The sequence below is a fragment of the Ornithorhynchus anatinus genome, chromosome 2, assembly GCF_004115215.2.
Source record: "Ornithorhynchus anatinus isolate Pmale09 chromosome 2, mOrnAna1.pri.v4, whole genome shotgun sequence".
NCBI classification, from domain to species: Eukaryota; Metazoa; Chordata; class Mammalia; order Monotremata; family Ornithorhynchidae; genus Ornithorhynchus; species Ornithorhynchus anatinus.
Window position 1 is genome coordinate 87,298,497 of NC_041729.1, and position 19,334 is coordinate 87,317,830.

General features: G+C 41.3%; 1 protein-coding gene across 1 annotated transcript; it reads right to left on the minus strand.

The window, feature by feature from the left end:
- Positions 1–4,335: 4,335 nt before the first annotated feature.
- On the minus strand, positions 4,336–8,252 carry SMIM28 (small integral membrane protein 28). Its single transcript, XM_029051702.1, has 2 exons — positions 8,142–8,252; positions 4,336–4,720 (listed from the first exon to the last, which is right to left on the minus strand). Exons 1-2 carry the CDS (start codon positions 8,250–8,252, stop codon positions 4,358–4,360), a joined length of 474 nt encoding a protein of 157 aa, XP_028907535.1. The 3' UTR covers positions 4,336–4,357.
- Positions 8,253–19,334: the final 11,082 nt, after the last annotated feature.

Genomic DNA, 19,334 nt, shown 5'->3' on the forward strand with positions numbered 1-19,334 from the left:
AAAAAGAGTAGAGGATTCTCTTCCTATCTGTGAGTCGAAACATGAATTTAGCCAGAGTTTTAACAGGACAGATATATATATCTATCTATATGTGGATATATATATACATATATATATATATACACCATTCAAAATAGCTAGAGGCAACTGAATCTGTATTTATAGTTTTATATAGATATAGATATAGCTATCTATATCTATATAAAACTATATATATATATAAAACCATATATAAAACTATATATATTCAGTTGCCTCTAGCTATTTTGAACAGTGAACTGGGGTCATGCTAGCAGCACTGAAGAGCTAAATTCTCTCAGCTCCCCCCTGGAAAGAGGAAACATTTCCCAAGTGCACTCAAAGTGGGATGGTAAATTGTACAGAGCATCATACCTTTGAGGCCGAGCATTAAAAAGTAGCCCTTCTGTTAGTCCAGTGTGAAGAGCACTGCTCAGGGAATCACAAGCTCTGGGCTCTAGTCTAGAGAAGCAGCGTGACTTAGTGGAAAGAGCACAGGTTTGGGAGTCAGAGGACATGGGTTCTAATCCCGGCTCTGCCACTTGTCTGCTGTGTGGGCAAGCCACTTCACTTCTCTGTGCCTCAGTTACCTCAGCTGTAAAAAGGGGATTAAGACTGTGAACCCCACGTGGGACAACCTGATTACCTTGTATCTACCCTGGTGCTTAGAACAGTGCGTGGCACATAGTAAGCAGTTAACAAAAACCTTAATTAATTATTAATTAGTCCCACATCTTCCTGCTCACTAATCTTTGTTTCAAGGAGCTGGTTAAGTGCTTACTATGTGTCAAACACTGTACTAAGTGCTGGGGTAAGTAAAGGTCAATTGGGTTGGACACAATCCCTGTCCCGTGTGGGGCTTATGTTCTTCAGTGGGAGGGAGAATAGGTACTGAATCCCTATTTTATGGTTGAGGAAACTAAGGCACAGAAGTTAAGTGCTTGCCCAAGGTCACACAGCTAGCAATCGGCACAGCCGGCATTGGAACTCAGGTCCTCTGACTCCCAGGCCTATGCTCTTTCCACTAGGTCACACTGCTTCCTACGAATGAAGATGAATCATGTGCTGTGCAGTGGGCTGCAATCCTGCCTGTCTTGTTGCATTCCTTGCCCCAGTGGGGGATATGGCTGTCAGGGAAAAAGAGTGTAGTGTCCCTGGGACAGGCACTAGTCGTATAAACAATTCCTCTATGCAGGTTCTTGGTCCCAGTGGGAGACTCAATCTAGAGGCCTTTTGTAATCCTAAAATACTCCCTATGGCAGTCACTTTCTAGGGAAGTAGCAATATTCAATCAATTGAACAATCAATCATATTTATTGAGCGCTTGCTGTGTGCTTAAGCACATGGGAGAGTACACTATAACTGAATTAGTAGACATGTTCTCTGCCCAAAATGAGCTTATAGTCTAGAGAGGGAGACAGACAATAATATAAATACATAAATTATGGGTATGTACGTAAGTGCTGTGGGGCTGAGGGAGAGGTGAATAAAGGGTACAAATCCACATGCAAGGGCTATATTGTGACTGAGAAACTCCAGAACACACTTAGAAATAGGGTACTAGGAGATAGGATGTAGATGTGGACTCAATTTTTTTTTACCTGTGCCATCCAGCCCTTGTCCTGACTTATGCCGTCAAGTCACCTCCGACCCACAGTGACTCCATGGACACATCCCTCCCAGAATGCCCCACCTCCATCTGCAATCGTTCTGGTAGTGGATCCATAGAGTTTTCTTGGTAAAAATATAGAAGTGGTTTACCACGGCCTCCTTCCCTGTAGTCAACTTGAGTCTCCGCCGTCGACTCCTGTGCCACTGCTGTCCAGCACAGATGAGTTTTGACCTGTGGCAGACTGCCTTCCACTCGCTAGGCACTACCCAAGCTAGGAGCAGAATGGATATGCCTCTACTTGACTCTCCCTCCTATAGCCGAGACTGGTAGAGTCCTGGAAACTCTCCGGGCGCCATCCTGAGAGAGGCACCCAACCCTAGCCCAGCCCAAACCTAACCAAGCGCTGAAAAATTCAGTGTCCGGGTTACCAGAATTTATTATATAATAAATCCCATCCTGTGGTGGGCACTTAAATGAAGTATGGCTTTTTTAAGTTTCTACTAGGTACAAGTGTAGCCCAACCTAGTCAATCAGTTGATTGTATTTGTTGAGTGCTTCTACGTGAAGAGCACTGTGTTAAGTGCTTGGGTGAGCTGGTTGGGTCCTAGTCCCTAGTACAACTTTATTCTGGCTCTGATGGTGCCTAGAGGCAGGCATGCTTAGATGAAAGGTTAGAGCAGAACAACTTTTCTGTGTCCTTTTCCTAATTAAGAGAACATTTAATCCAGCTTCTGGTTCTCTTCTTTCCCTTTTCTTCCCTGAGTCATGGTAAGAGGAAGAGAGTCTGACTGAAAAGTCCACTTTAGGACTAATTAAAAATGTTGGTATTTGTTAAGCGCTTACTATGTGCTGAGCACTGTTCTAAGCACTAGGGAAGATACAGGGTCATCAGGTTGTCCCATGTCAGTTTTGTGTCCCCTCGCCTCGGCTCTGGTGACTCTAGTCCTGCTTGTTGTGGGCAGGGAATGTGTTTTATTGTTACATTGTACTCTCCCTAGAATTTAGTACAGTGCTCTCCACAGAGTAAGCGCTCAATAAATACGACTGAATTAATGAATGAATGCAGTACCCACCCCTTGGATCTGGTCTGGGTAGGCCTCTAACCAGAGGTGATTTGAACCAAAATGACAAGAGGATAATAATAGTAATAATGGTATTTGTTAAGCATTTACTATGTATCAAACAGTCTTCTAAGTGCTGGGATGAAGACAAGTAAATTAGTTTGGACAAAGTCCCCATCCCATATGGGGCTCACAGTCTTAATCCCTATGTTATAGATGAGGAAACAGAGGCACAGAGAAATGAAGTGACTGGCCCAAGGTCACACAGCAGATAAGGGGCAGAGCCAGGATTAGAACCCTGGCCCTTCTGACACCTAGGTCCTTCTGACTCCTCGGCCTGTGCTCTAGTCACTGGGCCTGCTGCTCTGGTTCATTTGAACTTTGGCTTAATCACCTTACTGTAAACTCCTGTGGGTATTGTATTATACTCTCCCAAGTGCTTCATACAGTGCTCTGTACACAGTAAATGCTCAATGAATACCACTGATTGATTGAGTCTTAAGCTCAAACATTCTTGCTCACGGTAACTTTTTTTTTTAATTTGGGATTACATGTCCAGTTTGTACAATGGTATGAAATATCCATTCATAGGCCCAGTAATTTGAGTGGAAAAAGATCATTTAAAACATAAACAAGATGACACATATTCTACTCATAAAAGCCTTATTATTGTCATTTAAAGGTTCCTGGCCTTGCAAATTAAAAGTTAAAACTCATCAACTTCTAGTTCCTAGTGGCCTAATACTTTTAAACCCCTTTCTTTCTCTCTTCTTCCTTTTTTGTTTCCACTACTGATAATAATTACCATGGCAAAAGATTAAAAGCAATTCTAGATGAGTTCTTCGAGGGCATTTTTACATTGGTCTCAATTTATGCTTTATATCCTTCTTGGTTAATGCTTTATAGGTTTCTTCTCTTTACTATCGGTCTATGAGATCCCTGCATAAAAGGAAAGTGGAAAAGAACGAATGGACTTTCTGATTCATAAAAAATTCTTTGGTATATCTAGTATTTTTTATTCTTCCAATTGCTAATAACCCTGGCTAATTTCTCTCAACTTGCCCCAATTTGATCTTCTTCCTTGCAAAAGAGAATTGGAGGTGTCTCACCCTTAGAAGAATCCATTCGTTTCTCGAAAGCCAGCAAGCTCTGAAACGTTGATTCTAAAAAACCCAATATTTTAGAAATCAAGAATGGATTGAATGTTTGAATGCATCTTTTTAAGTCGTCTCTTTAGTTGGCAGACTGTCAATAATCAATAACCTCTTGGATGTCCATTTTATAGATCAGTGGATGTCTCATATCTCTCCGCTCGGAGCCTTTAACAGTGGAGAGCTATGGCTTTCCCAGGAAGGTCATATATTATAATGTGACAGGGGTGGTATATCTTTTTTATGGTATCTGTTAAGCACTTTCTATGTCCCAAGCACTGCAGTAAGCGCTGGAGTGGATACAAGTTAATTGGGTTGGTCACAGTCCCCGTCCCACATGGGGCTCACAGTCTCAATCCCCATTTTACAGATGAGGTAACTGAGGCACAGAGAAGTTAAGCGCCTTGTGCAAGGTCACACAGCAGACAAGTGGCAGAGCCCGGACTAGATCCCAGGTCTTTCTGGCTCCCAGGTCTGTGCTCTATCCCCTAAACCAAGCTGCTTGCTGCTTCTTATCAATCTTCATAAGGAGGCACCGGTATCTGGGCAACCCCTAACTCCTCAGTGGTTTTCATGGTGGCCTCTTCATAAGAAGGCGGCAAGGACAGCATGATGAAGGAAGCCTCTGGGAGCAGGGTGGAGTAGTGAAAACTCTGCTCGCTAGTCCAGGGGAGGGCCGAGAGGAAATCAGTCCCGTCTTGTTGGGGTGAGCCCTCGGGCACGTCAATGCTGAAAATCTGCCCTGGAGGTTGTTGGTGTTTGCAGCGGTGATACAGGAAGAGGAGCAGGAAGGCCAGGAAGAGCAGAATGGTGGCCGGGAGGATGATGCAGAGAAATGGCTCGATGTCTTCTTTGGTGGAACTAATTTTATTGGTGCTCTGGAATTGGGGAACAGAAATAGGAGATGTCATCAGAAGGGAAAAAGTTACCCGTGTTTGCACATCTGATGTGCATTTGTGTTCATGATATGAAGTAAATTACTGATATCTGTGGTGCTTCTTTTAAGCTCTAAGTGGTAAGATCTGTTGTGTCTTCACCAAAAAACAAATGTGCCGGCTTTGTGAATCTCATCTCATAGTTTGTCTGGTTTGTTTTTCCCCCTAATTGGCTCAATAAATTTTGCCTGTTATTTTCATGGTGCAAGTAAATACCTAAGATGCCTCCTACTTAGATTGTGAGTACCTTGTGGAACAAGGGCCTATGTCCCCAGTGCTTAGGCTAGTGCTTGACACCTACTAAGTGCCTTACCAATCACCATTTTTTTAAAAGTAAAATGAAGCCAAAATGTTTTGGTGTGCTTCTAAGAAAATGTTAGTTCTGTTTTAAGACAGTTAAAGGATGTTGACTTACCATGGCCATAGAAGATTTAAAATTGTTTGAGGGTGATTGAAGATGGTTGGGGAAGAAAGGTGTTATGCCTTCTAACATCTGCCCTTACATTTCTAGTAGTGCAAATACTAGACTCAATCATATTTTTGAACACTTACTGTGTTCAGAGCACTGTACTAAGCACTTGGAAGAGTAAATACAACAGAGTTGGTAGAAACAGTCCCTGCCCACAGTGAACTTATAGTCAGTCTACAGGGGGAAATAGATATTAATAGAAATAAATGAATTACAGATATGTACTTAAGGGCTGTGGGGCTTAGGGAGGAATGAATAAAGGGTGCAAATCCAAGTACAAGGTTGACGCAGAAGGGAGTGGGAGAAGAAGAAATGAGGGTTGAGTCAGCTCGGGGGTCTCATGCACGGATCCACGAAAAGTTACTTATGAAAACATGTAGAAAAATTAACACTCCCTGGCTCAGTGAGGGGAGAGAAGTGTGAAAGTGTGAGGGAGAAGGGTGTTCATAACTCAAATTTTGGCACCCTCTACCTCTCTGAAATCTCCTTCTATGGACTTGTTGGACAGCCCTGATTTCAAACTTATGTCACTGACTCCAGGTGTGAAGTAGTAACTAAAACCAATTTTTTTTTTAACAAAAAGCTCTTCCAAGTTGCTCTTTGAAATGAAGCATAGTCCACCATGTATAGAAAAAACAGCAATATAAGATGATAAAAAGAGATGTTGATTAAAGTCAGGAAAACTGTTCCTAAAAACCAAACTGGTGGGATTAGAGTTTTTGTTTTCTTAATTATTGGATTAAACAAATATTTCCCTACTTTAACCAATCAGGGGAGTTATTTCACCTCCCTCCTATCAAATATTTGTTTATTTCTAGATAAGTATTAAGAGGTGGTTATGGATGAAGACACATGAGTTAGGAAATGATAGTTATGAAAATGAAAGATGAAAATTTTGAAGACCAGATGAATTAACCAGCAAAATATTAAAAATCTATTTAAAGTTTAAATAAGCAGATTGTGATCATTATTAAAATGAAACTTTTTATATTATCATTTTAATAATTAAGTAGGGGAGGAAATAGATAACATTTTTTTGAAGAGCACTAAAACCGTAGTGTTAAAACTCCCTGTAAAAGTAGTACCCTGCTGATTATTCTCTAAATGATAAAGCGATGGAATTAGAATTGTTGTTGATGGACATTATATTAAAGAGAATGCTGATTTAGAATAGGAATGAGCTAATGAAACTAGGTGAACTAAATAAGTTGTAGTCAATTTATTTGTGAAAATTCAGAAAATGGTGAAAATATTTCTATAGTCAAATGTTTTTTTTTTCCCCAGTATATAAAGAAGCTATTTGAAGATATATTGGGAATTCTCTCATTTAAGCTTTATGAATAAACTGACCAATTAGAAACCAATAACATTTTTTTTACTTCTTACCATATAACTTTTATTTTTCATATTCTTTATTGAGAACTATAGGAATGAATGTGCATCTTTGCATCACTCCCCCAAATATTTGAAACATTATTCATTATTAATGTCGGTCTGCCCCGCTACACTGTAAACTTGTTTTGGTCAGGGAACATGTCCGCTATTCCATTGTAGTGTACTTTCCCAAGTGCTTAATACAGGGCTCTGCACATAGTAGTTGCTCAGTAAATCCCATTGATCGATTTGATAATGATTATATCAATGAGTAAGTTAAGGCTATTATTCTGTGTTTAGTTTATTGGCTCTTTCTTGGAACGATGAGGAAAATGAGAAAAGCTGCAGTTTTCTAATATTGCACATCATCAGGACATGAACTGTCAAGTGCACTGTGAAGTTGTCCAAATGCTGCTATTTTTTCCTAAAACAAAATTGTCTGAGTCAGATTAAAGTGATACAATTTGAAGAACTATTATTACAGTGTCTCTAAATAAAGTAAAGGTGCTGATACCACTGGGACACATTTTCCATGAATATTTTTTTTTTCCTATTTATAAAGATGGAAACAAAACTATCAGGGCGGTTTATATTTGGAAAAAAGTATTATGGATTTTCTACTTTTAAAGCAGATAAAGGCTCAGTCTTATTATCTTTTTCCCCCCAGTTTTTGAACTGTCCTTTGGACCTTACTGATGTGTTCCTGTTCGCTGTTGTTTCTGCCTCAAGACTTTTGTTATTTAATAGCTATTGTTATCTTCTTGGTAAAAAGAGCGGCTGTGGTTGGTTCAATTCACCTCTGTTTAGTTGAAATTGAAGAAGCTAACTAAATTGGTTTTCCTCTTGTTTTCTCTGATGACTTTTTGCTTCTTACTTTGATAATCCTTGCACAATATCTGATTTTTAGAGACCTAAAATCTTCTCTGTAGCTTGTCCTCCTGTCTGCCCCAGAAGTCTGACTCTTTTTGAGGTCTCCCAGGCAAAAAGAAAAGCAGGCTATGTTTTCCTTTCTAGAAGATATTTATCCTCCTCTTCTCTGTGATTTTGGAGGTATATAATAATATGGTTTTCCTTGGCACCCCTCCAGACTCATCAGTTGGTAACTTAGGGAGCAAAAGTTTGTTTCTAAGTACAGTCTCGCCCTAATATATACAAGGTTTTTAGGGGCTAGAGACTTAGAGGGATGACACTAAAAGAAAAGGAAGTTTTAAATTGTAAAAAGTGAACAGAGTAAATCCTCGAAATGATCAGAACAATGAAAGGTCCATTGATTCCCCCGGGGCTTCGTTTTCCTCGGACTCATAGTCGAAGATAAGTATTTCAGATTGAAGGGTAATACAAGGATTAAGTGATTTAATTGACAACATTGTTAGAGATTGAACGTTTCTTTTGTTATGGGTGTGCTAACATCCCATTTCAAATTATTTTCTGTTTCTCCTAAATACAGATATTGATAAGTAAGGAGCTAAAGACATTTTTTGCAGAGAAGGAGAGAAAAAGAGCAAAATCATGGGTACTGACCTGCAGCTGGGTTTCCAGAAGTGGTAGGCTGGGTTCACTAGGTAACCAGTCGTAGGTTTCCCTGTCGGCATGTTCGAACTTCCTCCAGTTGCTTCCTAAGAGCCACCTCATGCTTTCATCAAGCCGGCACTGTATTAGTTATTGTTCTAGACCTGTTTGCTTAATTTGAACCGTCCCTTCCTTTTGGCCCTGGCACAGCTGGGATTATCTCAGCTAATAATCATTGGTAAATGCTTCCTCTGTTATTAACAGCAGACGGACAAAAAGAAGAAAAAAAACTAGCAAGGCCCCTGTTTTAACTCAATTTCTCTGGATTGGCTTCAGTGGCCCACATTGCTAGAAAATTTGGCATTAGGTATCAGGGTTGGGATGGCAGTCTGATTGGAGAGTTTACTGCATTAGGATTATTGAGGTGGAATTTGCATCTGAATCTAAAACCACATGGTCTCTGACTCTGGATAAATAACTTTCTAAATTTAGATATATAATAAACACAACTCCTCCTTCACCCCATCTTCTCACCACCTCCACCTCCCACACCCCCCCACTCCGGCCCCAAAAGGAGCACCTTATCCAGAAATAGAGATCACCACATCAAAGGCAGAAGGAAGAAAACAGAACAAATGCCTTTAAATACATGTGGACTCGAAGTACACAAAGACCAGGAACTTGGGAGGGAGGGAGGGAGAAAGGAAGAGAACGAGGGAGGGTGGGAAGGATGCATGTCTAATGCCATGCTTAATTATTTAAAAGCAATAGACTAAAGATTTTAATGATAAATTTGGGCCATGGCCAAATGGAAATAGGTTTTAGTACTGGTAGCAAGTTTCACTAAAAGGGTAATATTTGTTTTTTAAAAAATACAAAGACCAAAATGCAGCTATTTACCAGCACTTGGATAGTTTTACATTCATCCCATACTTTCCAAGATAAACTGTGTGCAGTCACCTAGCCTTAGACTTGAAAAATCATAAAACCCTCTGTTTAGGATTGCAAGTTAAAGAAATGTTACCCAAAGGAAGCTGGTTATGGGCTTTTTTAAAGATGAGGGTAAAGACCCAGTTTATTTCCCCGTAATGAAAGACCTTTCTGTTGACAAGGGAACTTTCAGGTTCACAGATTTTCATGTGAGAAGACTCTGCCTCATTGCCAGTTGAGTGATTAAACAACGTGGCAAGGGCAAAGAGCACAGGCCTGTGAGTCAGAGGACCTGGGTTCTAATCCCGGCTCCACCGTTTGCCTACTGTGTGACCTTGGGCACACATTCAACTTAATCTGTGCTTCAGTTTCCTCATCTGTAAAAAGGGAAGTAGGACTTAGACTGTGATCCCTATGTGGGATAGGGACTGTGCCCAACCTGATTATCTTGTATCTACACCAGCACTTAGTACAATGCTTAGAACAAAGTAAGCGCTTAAACGAGTACTTAGAGTCAACTTCTGAAAAAAACAAACACCTAGTGCTGTAATTCCCGTTTGAGAAGTCCTATCTTTAGCGCTAATGTCTTCGTGAAAATTGCCACTTTACTTCCTTTCTATCCATCTAGCTCAGGAGAAACTATCTTTTGTCCAAAATGCAATGATCTAAAAGGATTCCTCTTATCAAGATAATCAGTTTCCTACTAAGGTGTTGATTTTCCAGCCTTTCCTTGCAGCCTTTTTCTTGCTGACCTTAATTGCATACCTTCTTTCAATTCAAAACGGTATCTTTTGTTAGAGCTTTGAGATTATTTTCTAAACATTGTATCATTTGTATTCTTGTGAAAAAAAAAATACACATTCAGGATTTTATGGCTTGGAGGCTTTTTTAGTTTATTACTGCTATGGGATCATTTTGCAAGAGAGAAGTAGCTCATTCTCATTTGTTTCTATGGGTGCTTTCAGACTTGGCCATTTCTTGCATTTCCAAATGCTCAAGATATTTTTACTCTGAGGTTGAAAAGTACCAACACTGAATATTTAATAATAGTAAAGAGAAGCTATCGACTGATCTGCAATATAGTGTATTTTATAATACAATATAATCCTTCCATCTTTAGTTCCAAAGAAGTATTTTCCTAACATTCCTGTACTTGGCAATTTAATATTTTGATATTTTTATATTTGGAAAGAAATTGAGGCCTAGAATCTGTCTGGATTTCTTTTCCCAATTCTTGTTGATTTGACTGACTCTCTGTTACCCACAACAGTATGCTTAAAGTGCACTGGATAGCCCCTTTCACAACATGCACATGTTAACTCTAACCATGAGAAGCAGCATGGTATAGTGGTTAGAACAGGGGCCTGGGAGTCAGAAGGTCATGGGTTCTAATCCTGGCTTTGCCACTTGTCTGCTGTGTGACCTTGGGGAAGTCACTTCACTTCTCTGGGCCTGAGTTACCTCATCTGTAAAATGGGGATTGAGACTCTGAGAGGATTGAGACTGTGAGCCCCATGTGGGACAGGGATGTGTCCTAACCAGTTTGTATCCACCCCAGTGCCTGGCACATTGTGAGCACTTAACAAATACCAAATTACTACCTATGTAATAGTGTTGGTATTTGTTAAGCGCTTACTATGTGCCGAGCACTGTTCTAAGCGCTGAGGTAGATACAGGGTAATCAGGTTGTCCCACGTGAGGCTCACAGTTAATCCCCATTTTACAGATGAGGTAACTGAGGCACAGAGAAGTTAAGTGACTTGCCCACAGTCACACAGCTGACAAGTGGCAGAGCCAGGATTCGAACTCATGACCTCTGACTCCCAAGCCCGTGCTCTTTCCACTGAGCCACGCTGCTTCTCTGTATGTGTTTGCATTTACCATTTGAAGCCCCAACATCATTTTCAGTTGTGCATCTTAGTCTCGTGATCTTTCCAAAGACTCCACATGAAGTCACTCCATTCCTAATTTTCATATGTCCAGAGGGACTTGTCCTCTCTTTTTACTTAGTTCAGGCTGTGCGGCAGTGTTTGAAGTTATGATAGACAATTGTTAAGCACTTACTATGTGCCAAGCACTGTTCTAAGTGCTGGGGGGATACCAGATAATCGGCTGGGACACAGTCCCTGTCAGTCATATTTATTGAACGTTTACTGTGTGCAGAGCACTGTACTAAGCACTTTAGAGAGTACAGTATAACAACAAACAGGCACATATCCTGTCCAGAATGAGCTTACAGTCTAGAGAGGGAGACAGCCACTAATATAAATAAAAGACAGATATGTACATAAGTACTGTAGGGCTGGGGGGGGGGGGATGAATTAAAGGAGCAAGTCAAGATGAAGCACAAGGGAGTGGGAGAAGAGGAAAGGAGGGCTTAGTCAGGGAAAGCCTCTTGGAGGAGATGTGCCTTCAATAAGGCTTTGAAGGTTGGGGAGAGTAATTGTCTGTCGGATTTGCGGAGGGAGAGTGTTCCCGATCAAAGGCAGGATGTGGGTGAGAGGTGGCAAGATAGATGAAATCGAGGTTCAGTGAGAAGGTTAGCATTAGAAGAACAAAGTGTGTGGAATGGGTCCTGAGTCCTGTCCCTCATAGGGCTCACAGTCTTAATCCCCATTTTACAGAAGTAAAATGAAGTGAAATGACTTGCCTAAGGTCACACATTAGACAAGTGGCGGATCTGGGATTGGAACCCAGGTCCTCAGACTCCCAGGCTCGTGCTCATTCTGCTAGGCCACTCTGCTTCTCATGTCAGCGAATCAATCAGTGGTATGCAAAGGACTGTACTATGTGTTTAGGAGAGTACAGTGCAATAGTACATTCCAAGTGCTTAGTACAGTGCTCTGCACACAGTAAGAGCTCAATAAATACGATTGAATGAATGGTATAGTTTAATATGATCCCTGTCCACAAAGGGTTTACAGACTAGAGCAGATGAGATTTCTGGAGGGATGAAGAAGGGATAGAGAAGGAAGAGAGGAAAGAAGGAAAAGGAGATGGAGAAAGGGTAGAGTAGTGGGAAGAAAGGGAGAGGAAGAAGGGATGGGAAGCAGCCACGGTTCAAGTGTCTTAGCTCAGGAAGGGCATGTCACCAGAGTGCTGCTGGGATGGGTGGCACTGTTTTGTTTTTTATGGTGCTTGGGGCAGCAGTCTTGATAGCAGCCCCAAGCTGAACTGGCTTGAACTGGTTCAGCTATGCCATCACCCTAGCTGCTGCAATGGGGATCTGGGGCCATCACCAGCTCAGAGCAGAGACAGAATTCATTCATTCATTCAATTGTTTTTATTGAGCACTTACAGTGTGCGGAGCACCATTCTAAGCGCTTGGGAGAGTACAACACAACAATAAATGGACACTTTCCCTGCCCACAATGAGATAACAGTGTAGAGGAATAACAACTGTGGTGTTTAAGAACCTATTTTGTGCCAGGCACTGTACTAAGCACTGGGGTGGATATAATCAAACTGGGTTGGACACCGTCCCTGCCCCCCCAGGGGCTCACAATCTTAACCCCCATTTTACAGATGAGGGAACTGAGGTCGAGAGAAGTTGTGTCTTGCCCAAGGTCACCAACGGACAAGTGGAGGAGGTGGGATTAGAACCCGGGACCTTCTGACTCCCACTAGGCCACGCTGCTTCTCTAGTTCCACCAGGGTCATCGACAGTGTTGCTCTCATTGCCACAGAAGAGGCTCAGTCCTGATTTATGCCCCTGCTAGACTAACTCGTCCTAGAGTATGGCTGGGAGGCTCTGCACAGATGGAAACATATTGGTCTGCTTGTGCTGGAAATAGTCCCATAATGGCCCAGTTCAGCTGGGATGACAAGGACTGGCAGCTGGTGTAGCCATCATTTCTGCTGCCACCCAAGAGTCAATTGCAGGTTTGGGATTCTCTCTCCCCTGTGGCAGAGAGTAGGACTCTAATGGATCCCACCTTAGGTATTTCAAGCAGCAAAAGAGAACCCTAAGAGGTGTAATTATCCCCTCTGGTTGGGGGCATCTGGTCCCAACAGTTCTATTTCTCTATCAAGCACTACTCATGAACAATTTGATCTTTCACATGCAACTCCTCCAATAATACTTGGGGTTGCCTTTTTGCAGATAATCACATTAAATAAAATTTACAGCCTAATCCTCACTGTGTCCTACACTGTGTCGTGTTGTATCCAGATAAGCTCCTGCTGTGGGAAGTGTGTGCTAAACCTACTGCTGGGAAATAATAATAATAATAATAATAATGATGAGGGTATTTATTAAGTGCTCACTATGAGTCAAGCACTGTTCTGAGAGCTGGGTGTGTAGATACAGAGTAATCAGGTTGTCCTATGTGGGACTCACAGTTTTAATCCCCATTTTTACAGATAAGGTAAATGAGGCACAGAAAAGGAAGTGGATTGCCCAAGGTCACACAGCAGACAAGTAGTAGAGCAAGGATTAGAATCCACGTCCTCTGACTCCCAAGCCCGTGCTCTTTCTTCTAAGCCACGCTGCTTCTCTGGGAAGTATATGTTGTATCGAAACTGAGTATAGTAGTTCCATCGGGAAACAGCAGAGGACATAAACCATGTGTAGAAAGCCATTAAGCCAGTGAAAATTTGGGAAATTAGACTATTTTTTATATCAGAATATTCTTAATCTTGCAAAATGTTTTCACAAGTTTTTGAGAAGCAGCGTGGCTCACTGGAAAGAGCACGGGTTTTGTAGTCAGAGGTCATGGGTTCAAACCCCGGCTCTGCCACTTGTCAGCTGTGTGACTTTGGGCAAGTCACTTAACTTCTCGGTGCCTCAGTTACCTCATCTGTAAAATGGGGATTAAGACTGTGAGCCCCACGTGGGATAACCTGATTCCCCTGTGTCTACCCCAGCACTTAGAACAGTGCTCGGCACATAGTAAGCGCTTAACAAATACCAACATTATTATTATTATTATTATTAAGACCATTACCATCAACTGACACAGAGGAGTGAGGACTTGGGATTCTTTTCTCTTCTTTTCTGGGGCCTGAAACTCACATGGTGTCCTATAGCCCCTAACCCTCCCCTGCAACCACAACTTACCCCAGAGTCCAATAAGGGTCTGGGTCTTGATACTCCACACAGCAGGAGAATCTTAGCTCCTCTCTTGGGGGAGACCTACATGATCACCCAGCAATCAAAGATTCTACCCGCACTGGACCTGACAGGCCCAGGCTCCAGGCACAGTGCCTTTCCATCCCTCAGCCAGTTCAGCGAGATCTTGGTAGTAGAAATCAGTCAATCAATCAAATGTATTTATTGAGCCCTTACTGTGTGCACAGTACTGCTCTAAATGCTCAGGAGAGTGCAATATAACAGAGTTGGTAGTCACATTCCCTTTCCACAAGGAGTTTACACTCTAGAGGGGCATCAACTTTGCCCATGGGTCTGTTTCCGTTAAGCATTTTGTTACACCTCACACCTGCAGCCCCAAAAATGTCTGTCTCCCTAACTAGATTGTAAGTTCCTAGAAGATGGGAATTGTATCCACCAAGTCTGTTGCATTACAGTTGGGAGACTTGCATTACACTTGTGCTTAGCACAGTGCTCACTAAATGTCATTTATCATTTAATAATATTCATAGACTCACATGGCTTTGTCCATGTATTTTGGTGACTACATCTGACTCACTTTCTCTGGAAGTAAATGGGTGGTTTGGAAGCCCTTTTCAGGGATTTTGTGTATGTGTCTTGTCTCCCGGGGTATAGAGGAGGGTGTTTCCTCTGTGTGTGTTTCCATACCTACTTGTCTTCATGTGTGATGTGTGTTTAATTAGCCTTACCTCCCTGGTATCTCTGCTTGGCTTTTTCTTTCGGTCTAGTTGGGAAATAGAATGACTGTCTTCCCTTTGTCCTCTTTTCAAAGATTTGTTTATCTCTCCGACTGTTGCTTTTCATTCAGAAGTGTTCTAGTGGGGGAACAAAAAGCTAAAAAACTCTAGTGTCATTCGAATGCAACCCAGAGACTCATCCTGAGTCCACAAATGCTAAGATGATTAGGGCCTAAGTCATGAACAAAAATATTATCCCTCCAGACTCTAAGCTTTTTGTGGGGAGGGAATGTGTCTACCAAATCTGTTGTACTCTCCCAAGTACTTAATGTAGTGATCTGCACACAGTAAGGTCTCTGTAAATATTATTGATTGACTGTAGTCCATGTGTTAAGACATGTCCCACTCCAAATATAATATAGAGCATATTACTTTACTTCAGGGTTGAGAGATCATTTTAGAGCATTTTGGAAAGTGAGTGTCTCTTGGGACCTTTCAACAGGTAGCTGGAAAAATAGCTTATTTTCCATCAAAAACCTCTCACATGATACACCCTGCAGACAACCCAGCTCAGAAAAATGCATTTAACTTAGTTTACAGAGTAGAAAAATTATGATGGCAGGCACCATGAATCAGAGTTGTGTTTTGGTTTCGTTTCTTCCATCATTTGGCTAGACTATAATAAAGATTCCTAGTTCTTTATGTTTGGAAATTCTGATTTGTTTAATAAAGGTGCTCAGCGATCAAGTGCTCTTCAGTTTGCAGACATTATGGAGAAAAAAATTAAATTTGGAGAGGGTTTTGGAGTGAAGAGGAAAAGTTGATTAGGGTGATAAGTAAGAAGATAACAATGACCAGAAACATCAAATTCAATTTGTAGCATCATTATGCAGTGTTCCTAAAGATTGAAAATTTGGGTAAGACTCAATACCGAATAGCAAGGGTATGTTTTTTACTTATTAGAATGGAAAGAGTAAATTTTGGATCTTCAATTTGTGTTAAAGCTCACATTGTATGCAGTGTTCCTAAAGTATTGAAAATTTGGGAAAGACTCAATACCGAAAAGCAAGTGTATGTTTTTTACTTATTAGAATGGGGAGGAGTAAATTTTGGATCTTCAATTTGTGTTAAAGCTCACATTTTGATTTCTAACATAAAACCATGAAATATCTGTGGTCAGTGAAGGAAAGTTATCTTATGACAGCACAAAACTTGTATAATCAAACTGTGTTGGAAAATCATGATCCTATTTTTCAGTTCAATTAGTAAACTAGTAGAAAGAAGTGATGCATTATATTTGAAAGCATTCAGTACAGTATCTCACCAAACTCCGTTAAGAAAAATGAAATCAATGCGGCTTGGATAATAATACAGTTAAAATGATTGAAAACTAATTAGTAGGCTGTAAGCAGAGTTATTACCAATTGCCCTGACAGAACCAGACATGTGTGAAGTTTTCAGTGGGTTCATTTGAAGGTCAGCATTGACTCATGTAGCACTGGAGCTAATCATCTGAGAAAGGAAGTAGAAAGCATATTAACTGAATTCATGGACATTACAGACTCAGGGGAAGAGACAGATGCTCAAGATACAGACAAACTTGACCTAGGGAGTTTTAGAGGTAATTAACATGGTGTTCTTAGTGTAAAAAGGAGCTTTTAAGGGATTCAAGGCTTCTCAAAGGATGAACATTTTGGGGAAAAACCACATATTGTGGAAAAGCTGGTGGGTAGTGGGGATGAGGGGGAAAGAGGCAAGTAGAGAACGGAGTCAAATTGATCATAGATGTATAATATAGTTTCAGTGAGGAAAATACACCAATGGCAAATGAATTTCAAGAAAATTGATCAAGGTTTGAGTCCGAAGCTTGGTTGTCTTGTCTTATGCTATCGAGTTGTCTCCGACCCAAAGCGACACCATGGACACATCTCTCCCAGATCACCCCACCTCCATCTGCAATTATTCTGGTAGTATATTCATAGAGTTTTCTTGGCAAAAATACAGAACTGGTTTACCGTTGCCTCCTTCCACACAGCAAACTTAAGTCTCCGTCCTCGAGTCTCTTCCGTGCCACTGCTGCTCAGCACAGTGGCGTTTTAACTTGCAGCATATTACCTTCCACTCTCTAGCCACTGCCCAAGCTAGGAATGACACAGGTACGCCTCTGCTTGACTCTCCCTCCCGTAGTCAACACTGGTAGAGTACTGGAAACTCTCCAGGTGCAACCCTGAGAGGAGAAAGCTTGGTTACTAGGGATCAGAAGTCCCAGCTAGAATTTTGGCCTTTATACTAGGTGCACATTTGTCATCTAAATTTCTCACCAATGTCTCTCAAAGGAGTTTTAATTAGCAACCTACCTAAAAATAAATGTTAGTTTTCATTACACAGGGGAATGGCACAAAGTATTTAATCATCGAGGATTTTGAAGGAAACTAAGCACTCAATAAATACAATCAAATTAATAAATGAATCTAATGTCAGCTCTCCTATCTTAATATTAGCCCTTGGAGCGTACAGAGACACTCATTCTGATTATTATCATTAAAATCAAAGGGAGTCTTTTATAGAATTTTCAGATGGTTTGTCTCCTGTCCATTATGCATATGGTATCAGGTGCTTCTACCTGGAATTTAAATTTTGATCGCTCCCTCCGCTTTGGCTGCTGAGTTTCATGGTTTGGAAGCCGTCCTTCTGTTCATAGAGCTGGGAGGGGTGGTAGTGACTCCAGAACAAGGGGTCGGGGACAGGAGTCCCCCCAGAGAAACTTCCCCAAAATGTTCCCTATCACATCATTATGTTTTTCTGTGTACCTGACACAACGCACATAAGATCACATGTGTCTGGGTGTCCGATATCCACTTGTGGCATGTGACCACCCTATTAAGCTTTGGCTGATTGTTGGATCTAGAAAATATTAGCCTGTGAGCCTGTGTGGGACAGGGACTGTGTATGTTGTATCTTATATCTGCCTCAGCACTTAGGACACTGTTTGCCACATAATAATTGCTTAACAAATACAATTCTTCTTCTCCTCCTCCTCCTCCACACTGTCATATTAAACAGTACCTTATAACATTATTTAAGGAGTTTTGCAAATTACACCTATCAATCAGGTAGAATTTATTGAGTGATTATTCTGTGTCACTTGAGAAAGTACAGTAAAGTTAGTAGAAATTATCTCTGCCATCAAGGAGTTTATAATTTAATGGGGGAGACCGACACTGAAATAAATTACAGGTAGGGGTAAGCAACAGAGTTTAAAGATACGTACACAAGTGCTAATGAGGAGAGTATTCAAGTGTTTAAAGATTGAGTCCTGTAATTTGTAGGTGATGCAGAAGTACTGGTAGGGGGAGGGGAAATGAGAGTTAATCAAGGAGGACCCCTAGGAGGAAATGCAATTTTAGGAGTGTGCGGAGAGTTATACTGTGATGGATGTGATGAGGGAGGGAGTTCCAGGCTAGAGGGATGGTGTGAGCAAGAGGTGGATAGAGAGAGAGAGAGATGAGAATGAGGCACAGGATGGCTGAGGAGGAGCAGAATATGTGCACTAGTTTGGAGTGGATCTGTAAGTTCACTGTCGGCAGGGAAAGTGCCTACCAACACTGTGATATTGTACTCTCCCAAGCACTTAGTACGATGCTCTGCACACAGTAAGCACTCAAAAAATACAATTGATTGACTGAGAACTGAGTGAAAGCTTTAAAGCAAGTAGCGAGGAGCTTCCATTTGATGCCGAGAAGGAGGGGTAGCCATTGGAGAGTCCTGAGGAGTGGGTAAAGAGAGTCTAGAGGCAGAGAGGTCTGTGAGGAGATTGATGTAGTAATTGAGTAAGGATGAGACCAGTGCTTGGAACAGCGAGGAGGCAATTTAGGTGGAGAGGAAGGGGAGATATTAGGAAGATAAAATTGGCAGGATTTGGTGCCAGAATATGTGGGTTGAAAGAGAGATGATTCAAGGATAATGCCAAGGTTGTGGGCTTGAGAGAGGGGGAGGCTTTGCCAACAGTAATGGGAAAGTTAGGGGGAGGAAAGAGGAGATCTCCAAAAGCAAAGGTTATTTCAAATTTCTTGGCTTGGGAGACCAGCAGGAAGTCTGAAGTACAACTTTGGGATTGAAATCTAGTCTGGTTCAGTTTTCTTGGAACAAACTTTATGGTCAGAAATAAAATCTCTTGGAAAAGAATTTCAAGAGAAGGATCAGCATATTCAGTGTAGCAGAGCTAACAGCAAGCCATTGTAAAGTATAGGCTCTGAACTGTATTCCCACAACACAGTAATTAGAGGGATTACATTAGCAGCATCTCCATTAATTTTCCAGCACACCCGTGTTTATATTTTAGTTGTAGTGAAAAAAATGTAATTAACATTGCTCCTGCTTTTGTACCTAGAGAACAAAGAGATGAGAATTAGCTGTGGGAGGACAGCGTGAAAGAGATTAAACAGAGGCAGAGGAGGAGACGCAAACAAATGAAGTCTGTAGAAGCAA

Coding starts and splice junctions, on each gene's coding strand:
- SMIM28 (XM_029051702.1), bottom strand. CDS start 8,252: ATGAGGTGGCTCTTAGGAAGCAACTGGAGGAAGTTCGAACATGCCGAC. Junction 4,721..8,141: donor TTCTGGAAACCCAGCTGCAG/GTCAGTACCCAT, acceptor CCCCAATTCCAG/AGCACCAATAAAATTAGTTC.